General features: G+C 36.0%; 1 protein-coding gene across 10 annotated transcripts; it reads right to left on the bottom strand.

Moving 5' to 3' along the window:
- Positions 1-615: 615 nt before the first annotated feature.
- On the bottom strand, positions 616-6,964 carry LOC114259803 (protein argonaute 16). Of its 10 annotated transcripts, none has more exons than XM_082922291.1 (11): positions 6,822-6,964; positions 6,513-6,704; positions 6,024-6,082; positions 5,850-5,924; positions 5,465-5,557; positions 5,104-5,201; positions 4,928-5,025; positions 3,333-4,350; positions 2,964-3,138; positions 1,058-1,199; positions 616-746 (listed from the first exon to the last, which is right to left on the bottom strand). In XM_082922291.1, the coding sequence occupies exons 8-11, from the start codon at positions 3,366-3,368 to the stop codon at positions 674-676; spliced, it is 426 nt and encodes a 141-aa protein (XP_082778417.1). In that variant the 5' UTR covers positions 3,369-4,350; positions 4,928-5,025; positions 5,104-5,201; positions 5,465-5,557; positions 5,850-5,924; positions 6,024-6,082; positions 6,513-6,704; positions 6,822-6,964; the 3' UTR covers positions 616-673. The 10 variants fall into 10 exon arrangements, 9 of the variants coding, with proteins under 9 accessions (XP_082778417.1, XP_082778415.1, XP_082778416.1 ...); XM_082922289.1 differs by lacking the exon at positions 5,465-5,557 and having other exon boundaries at positions 3,333-3,472; positions 3,572-4,350; XM_082922290.1 differs by lacking the exon at positions 5,465-5,557 and having other exon boundaries at positions 3,333-3,503; positions 3,640-4,350.
- Positions 6,965-7,324: the final 360 nt, after the last annotated feature.

Raw genomic sequence — 7,324 nt, 5'->3', positions numbered from 1 at the left:
ATAACTAGAGTTGAGAAAAACAAACTTCAGTCATAGAGTGCAGAAGAAAAAGCTTGAACTTACCCTAAAACAAGAGTTGTCATGTTCATGAGCCTAATCAAGCTTGTCAAATTTGTTCATTTACCTATTCATTCTAATTTCCATATCGAAAGATATTCAACTTCAATTGCAATTACAAGATACTCCAAGAGCTTATCCATATTTTTGTCATATCTAAAACGCAAGGTACTTTTTCCTTTTTGTCACAGTTACCAAAGCCATATAAGTGTAGCGCCAACTTTTCATGAGGCCTCAAGTAAATCCCAATTTCAATAGAGTTAGTTTGTGGAGCAATCTTGCCCAAAACCTAAGCTTGAGCTTGGTTGTGAATGGGCTTCTTAACAAGCCCAGTATGAGATGCTTATGTCAACATTACTTTCTTTATAAAACCCTGTCTGAACTTAAATTCAAGAGGAAAGTTTGATAAAGCCTCTAGGAGGTCATACCAGATAGTTCAAATATTCATATGTTAACCATCTAACAAACTGGGTTATCTAGACAACCCTCAAATCGAACCATACCACCCTCAGCTGGCTCTAACATTGTCACCAATTACTACCCCAAGTTCTCAAAATGTCTCATTTATATCTTATTATATTCACTCTAGGTTAAGTACAAGAAATCTGACTCTAGGTTATGTCAAACATTTGTTGGTAGGACTATGCTTACCAGACTTGATAGCTGTATCAACTGCATCTTCTGCCATGCTTACTCATGTAAAGGAAACAAAAGTTTCATTAGAATAGACTGACAGGAAAAAGTTGCTTCACACTTCTAATATTGATTTCACTATAAATTAAGGTGACATAACATGCTGTTATATCTGCAACAAATAAGCCATAAAGAAGGGGCATAGAACTAGAAGTGCTAGCACAATGAGTATTTAACTAAATTCAGGGACATGATTGTACAAAAGCATCAAAAAGAAGATGCCAGTGCATACAAGTTTCAGTTTCCAAAAACTGATACAAATTCAACAACTTATAGGGAAACCCAGATCAACCATTATAAAATGTACCTTCTATATGTAGTCCACTTTCCACCAGTAATTGTGACAAAACCAGGGTAATCTTCGCATACAACATGATCCCTGGAAATGCTCTCAGTGTTGCCAATGGGTGAATACCACTCCAAGCAGAAAGAACATCTACATGCCGTACCTAAATTGTCCTGGTATATTTTTAGTAGCCACTTAAAACTGAATAATTAAACAAAATAGATGACACCTAGGTTGAGTCACATCCATATAAATGGACCAGAAGAAAACTAAAGTTTCCCTAAGAAAACAAAATTGAAGTAAGAAACTAATGAATTTGTGATGATGTCTTGATGTGTTCATGAAAAATATTTAAACATCAACCATTATTGCTTCTTAACAGCATGATTGTATTGGCAAATATCCACCAATACAAAAAACTAATTGGTCCACAGACCTGGAAGGCAACTAGACCAATTAAGCAAGTTAAGTCACAAATTTGAGATCCCAACTTCTTGAGGTAAGCCTAGACTTGAGATGATCTCTAGTATGGGAAGGAGCTACTAAAATTGGAAAAACCACAGAATATTCTTCTCATCTTCTGTGACAAACTATAAATCAATAAGTATTTGGATCACTTGGATAGCATTACAAAACTATTTACACCTACAAGTGTCAGCAAGAACACATGCAAAGATGCAGAGAGTCAGACAATGCTCAGAAGGCTACACAGGCCAACACATACTTGCATACTTCACACATCCTTAGCTATGCTTCAATATTTTCTTTTGGTTAATGTAGGTGAAAAATATCTCAAATGCATACCAATTACATACAAATTGAACAGATTGAAGGAGGACATGTCTTAAGCTAAATCTGCACAGAAATGGCTGGCATTTGTTTAATATGTGAGTGCAACATGTTTCCAAAGACTAGGGAGCCTTAGCCATATAAAATGGTGAGGGAGATGCTTATAGAATCTATCAACTTTCATCACTAGGAGATATTTAAGTGTTGAAAGGGTTCAAACTGCAAAAAAGCTACTATAAGATCCTCTACATAGTAACATTTCAGCATCAACAGTGGATATTGAGGTTTCAATGGGCCTTTCATTTGATAAAAAAATTGAGATGCATATCTTAAGCATTCCAGTCAATAAGCTACATTATGCTATGGGATCAAAAGACACCGCCATGGAGTTTGCATTAAAAATAAGAGATAGGTAGCAACATTTAAAGCTGGGCCTATAGTCCAAATCGTAAGGACTGCACAGCATAATCTTGACGCAGAAATTTGAGGCTCTCATCAAAGAAAATGATATCAGACAGATAGCAAAAGTTGAACTTCAACCAACAAAAAGGAAGAAACTTTTTAGTCTTCAGTCCAACTCCATTTAGAATACGATAACACAGAGACAACCAGATAATAGGGTATATCTTCGGGCTTTATTTACATAATTCCACCAAGATTTACTGCTCTGAGAATGAACAATTGCGTCAATCTCATGAAGGAACTGCTCTGAGAATGAACAATTGCCATTGAGCCTAGTTGAATATAGCTATAAAAGTATCATTTAGAATATAGCTATAAAAGTATCATTCAGTAAATCACATTCGAAAGATGAATAGTCATTGTCATAATCCATTTGGAGGAGTTACTGAGCCTGTATTTCTGCCAAACCAAAATTGGCAGAAATTCTTACTGAGCCTGTATTTCTGCCAAACCAAAATTGGAGGAGTTATTCTTAATCTGTGTGCTTATATACAAGTATATGAATATGAAAATCCCCTAAAAATAAAAATAAAAATCTGAGACAAAGAATATCTCAACTAATAAGTTTCAAAACTAATTGAAATATCTGTAACAAAGAAGAGATATTTCAATTAGTTGAGCATTAGACATTTTTCCTTTGGTTTCTTCTTAAACTTATTATGATGTATGCACTCACTGTCTGCTCCTCCAAGCTGATTTACTGCTTCTATGAACTGCTCATGGAGGTCTTGTGTCCATTTCAGTCTAGGCTTTGTATTGGTCGAAGGTACAAGTCCAGAATCTCTTGCACCATTCCCCCATTGCAGGAACAAATGCCTTTCTGACATCAAGGAACAAGCTGGCCAATGCTCCTACCAAAAACTACTGGAATCAGTCATAAAAAAAATAAACTAACCCAAAAATAAAAAAAGAAAATAAAAAGTGAGCAAATTATAATCATTGCCAATCCCACCGCAGTTTTTACTATACAATATTAATCAACAAGTTTATGTTTCAGAAATAAGCTACAACACAAGTTCTAAAAAAGTCTAGGCATCAGTAGAACCTCATGTTGATGTAGGCAAGCTTCAAATCTTCTCATATTTCTGTAGTTCCAGAAAGCCAGATGAACCAAGCCCAATATCTTCACTTTCTAGTGCTTGAATACCTATGCCCAAAAATTTTCCCAAAGGTGCTCCAACTTTGCTGGAGGACAGCAATATCAGAACCAATAAATCTGGAAATGAAATGACAAGAGCGGAAGTCAAAACTCTGTTAGACTGAAACTACATAAGCCAGACTAACCTGCCAAGGCCATTTTCTCCAATAGATAGAGAATCCAGTGGCCTCTTTAAAGTTGAAAGAACACCTACAAGTTGACTCATTCCATTACATGAAAGCTCGCAATTTTCCACTTTCAAATCAGCAAATTGAGAGTCCCCTTTCAGACATCTCAACAAAGTAGGGGATTAAACTCCTGAAACGTTCGGAACAAGTTGTAAGACTGACTGAACTGGACAAAACCTTGTCCCAACTCAACAACAAAAAACAACATATCACTATTTTCATTTAAAAAATCAAACTAAAATTTACAAGTGGAAACCAAAAATTTAATCAACCCTTTAAGGACTTAAACCTCTGAATCACAAGGCCTTTGATCCAGATGCTTGAAATTTGTCAACAACCCATATACGGCAAAAACTCTAGATTATGAATTTAAGAACACCCAGTTTCAAAGAAGTGAAAATTTGGGTATCAATCCCTTGCCATAATGTACCATTGGAGTCTCTGCCGCCGTGTCGCCACCCGTCCCTCTTCGTCTCTCTGATTTCAGAACTGAGAGAAAAAAGAAAAGAGGGGGAGGGAGGGGGGAGGGAACTATGTTCAAAACAACGTCGTTTGGTAGCACTACAGAGACCGTGGTAGAGGATCCGGACACTGTGTTAGTGTGGATGGATCCGGACAGCAGTCTTTAAAGAGCCAAACAGACCATACCAAAAGTAGAGATGTGATCAATTAGAGGCCACCCGAACTTTCTACTCCAGTTTAGATGCACCCAATTCATTCTTAGATTTTGACATTACCTGCAAAAAGAGCAACAAAGAGCCTGCATTAATGGAAAGAAGTTGAGATTCGTTGATCCATGACAACTTGGGTCTCTTAGGTTCCTGAGTTCAACACTCATCAATACATCATTCTTAAACTAGAAAAGCAGTTTTTTATTATTATTTTTTTTTTTTTTTTTTTTTTAATGACTGCATTTTATAATATGTAGATCACAAGAAACTCCACTTATCTCACAATGTTTTCTTAAATAATTACGAAACAAGAAACCTCCAGAACTTTCCTAATCACTTCCAAATGGGCAGAAAATATGATATCAATGAGAAAACAACCATGAAAGATGCTACCACTGGGAAAACTTGTGTATAAACTATGAAGCAAGCCTGAGTGGTACTTTCACATGCATGAACAAATACAAACTGCACATATTTACACACAATCAAGCAGAATAATTAAGTTCAATGTTATCCACCATCAGCATTCCTCACTTTCAAAGAAAAACTTGGAGAAACAATAAAACAAAACAGCATTATAAGTTTTCAACTGGAATGTATCAAAATAAGAAGTTCCATGCAATTAAACAAGCAAAGCACTTACAATTGCTGATTGCAAGGCTTTTCACTCAAGCCTATGATCTTAAATTCCATGTTGTTGTGCCTTGTCTTAACCGTCATATTTTTTAGCATTTTCTTAGCCTGAACATGTCCAAACAATTACAATTTCAATAGACAAATAATAAAAATAAAACACAGAACAAACTACCAATAAATTACCTTTGCCCAGTCAATATTACGAGGTTCCCGTGCATTCTGATTGGCCAGAAGAAAATCAATCACAGGTCCAGGTGTTAATATCCAACAAAAGGCAACCCCTGCATTCAACACCATAAGTTCATTTAGCAAAAAGATAGCAGATGTGGAAACAATAAGAAACACAAACAAAATGGGAAAGCCGATGGCCTTCCTTGTGGCCTAGTGGCATGGGTGGCAGCACTTAGGTGCTTGCAAGGGTGAGGTAAGGGGTTCAATTCCCCTGTTTTCTATGATCAATCAAACAAAGGCTAGTTAATTTTCAAGGTCAAATTGAAGTAAAGATATAAGGAGGCTATTGTACGTTATGTATATAAACTAATACCATGATGATTCATTTCATCATGGGCCATAGATAACTTTTTGTTTGCATACGCTGCTCGCTTGGTCGTATTTCTTTTAATTCTCCATTCTTCATCTGACAAGAAAAAACGATTAATATATTTCAAAAATCTATGTCAAAGATCATGTCCTATAGCATATTACTTCTACAGGCCATAGGATCCCTTTGATAGACCTCATAGTTTGGGAACCATTAAATGGGGTCCAACTCCTTAGAATGAGCCTAATCTATACAAGACAATCAGATTCATCTCTTTAGACCAGTCTTATATGAGACAATGACTGAAAAGAAAATGCTATGGACCATGGTAAAATAGTGAAGCTGATTACAACCTACTTAAATTGCAATTCAACCAACTGAAACTTACCTCAGTTTCACCAGCAGTAGCAGCTACTGAATGAGCTACTTCCATCTTCCTATTTTTTTCAAGGAATGCAGCACGCTACAAAAGATTGTATGGTCAAATATGTGTGTTGTGAAGAACTAAAATACTATCATCAAAATGTTTTAGTTTAATATGAAAATATCAGACAGACAAAACCTCTAATGGATCCATGGCTGCATTTGATTTGTAGAATCTGTCCAAGAAAGACCCTTCAACTGAAAACAAAGAAACACCAAAAGAAATCAGATGTAGATGTACAATATATTCATAACTGATGACTCAAATCATCTCAAAAGCATTTGAAGATCCCCCAAGTCTTTGTATCGTATCTTGTTGTCTACATGAAGCATGTTTCAATGCAGATATAAAAATATGTTCTACCAATATACAAACATAGATTGAAAAAACTGAAAATAATGAGATTGAAAAACAGAAAGATCAAAGTGAATGAGATTCTATTGAAAAGAGAGCAGACCAAAAATAGCAAGTGAAAAGATTAAAAAGAGTACAATTTGACTGAAGAGAGGCCAGATCGAAGAGCAAGGAAGATAGTAAATCATGTGTTTGAGACCAAATCTGAGAGAGAGAGAGAGAGAGAGAGAGAGAGGACGCGACCAGAGAGAGGGTAGCGATGGGAGGACTAACCTTAGGAGGAGCTTCAACAGGTAGGGCGCATCTAACGCCATCGCGCTCGAAACCCAATATTCATGATCTCGTCTCCTCATCTTGCTTCGACTCGACCAGTCTTGGTCCCGATCCCAAACCATGATCTCGATCCTTTTTCACTCCTCGGTCTCTTAACCTCACGTTTGTGCAAATCAACTGGTTCACCTTCCTCTGCAAAATTATCCGAGTCAGAATCAAGAAAAACAAACAATCGTGAAGAAATTTCAACCAAATCAGTTCAACAATCGATGGATTTAGAAAACAATAGAGCGAGAATCGAAATCGAACCTGATGAATCTCTCAAGAAGTATGCGGAGAGACAGAGAAAACCTAGATCTAGGATGAAGAGAGAAAACAATAGAGAGAGAATGATAGACGGAAAGAGAAATGGAGACGGAGCACCGTTATAAAGCGAAACGCGTGCTTATAAGAGGATAATAACGCGTGTTTTTAATTTCACTTCATGCTTTCCACAACGTTTGTCAAAAAAACGTTGTCTCAAAAACGTGGTTATAGGCAAATTTTGTTGTAGTGTATGATGCATGTAAATTTACATCTCATATATATCAAAGTTTCCAAACCCAAGCTCAATTGAAGAATTACAATTATTTCCATATTGATTAACCTTAACCATGTTCATGAATTAATTCTCTAATTTCTCCAAATTACATGCATGTGAAAATAAGACTCAAATCCATATATGATATGCAAAAATCAAACCCAAAATAATTAATTTCTAAGTTAATTTTCATAATCATGAATCTAATTTAATTTCATCATCTTCTTGCTAA

Source organism: Camellia sinensis, chromosome 3 (genome assembly GCF_055761805.1).
Source record: "Camellia sinensis isolate YWXY chromosome 3, ASM5576180v1, whole genome shotgun sequence".
Taxonomy (NCBI): Eukaryota; Viridiplantae; Streptophyta; class Magnoliopsida; order Ericales; family Theaceae; genus Camellia; species Camellia sinensis.
Note: the sequence above shows the minus strand (reverse complement) of the source record. Positions and strands in the feature narration are given on the sequence as shown.

What these genes read in the sequence shown, in the direction of transcription:
- LOC114259803 (XM_082922291.1), bottom strand. Translation starts at nt 3,368, where the DNA reads ATGAGAAGATTTGAAGCTTGCCTACATCAACATGAG. An exon ending in CTTGCCTACATCAACATGAG is followed by an intron (nt 3,139 to 3,332) that starts GTTCTACTGATG and finishes AGTTTTTGGTAG; the next exon opens with GAGCATTGGCCAGCTTGTTC. An exon ending in TCAGCTTGGAGGAGCAGACA is followed by an intron (nt 1,200 to 2,963) that starts GTGAGTGCATAC and finishes AGGACAATTTAG; the next exon opens with GTACGGCATGTAGATGTTCT.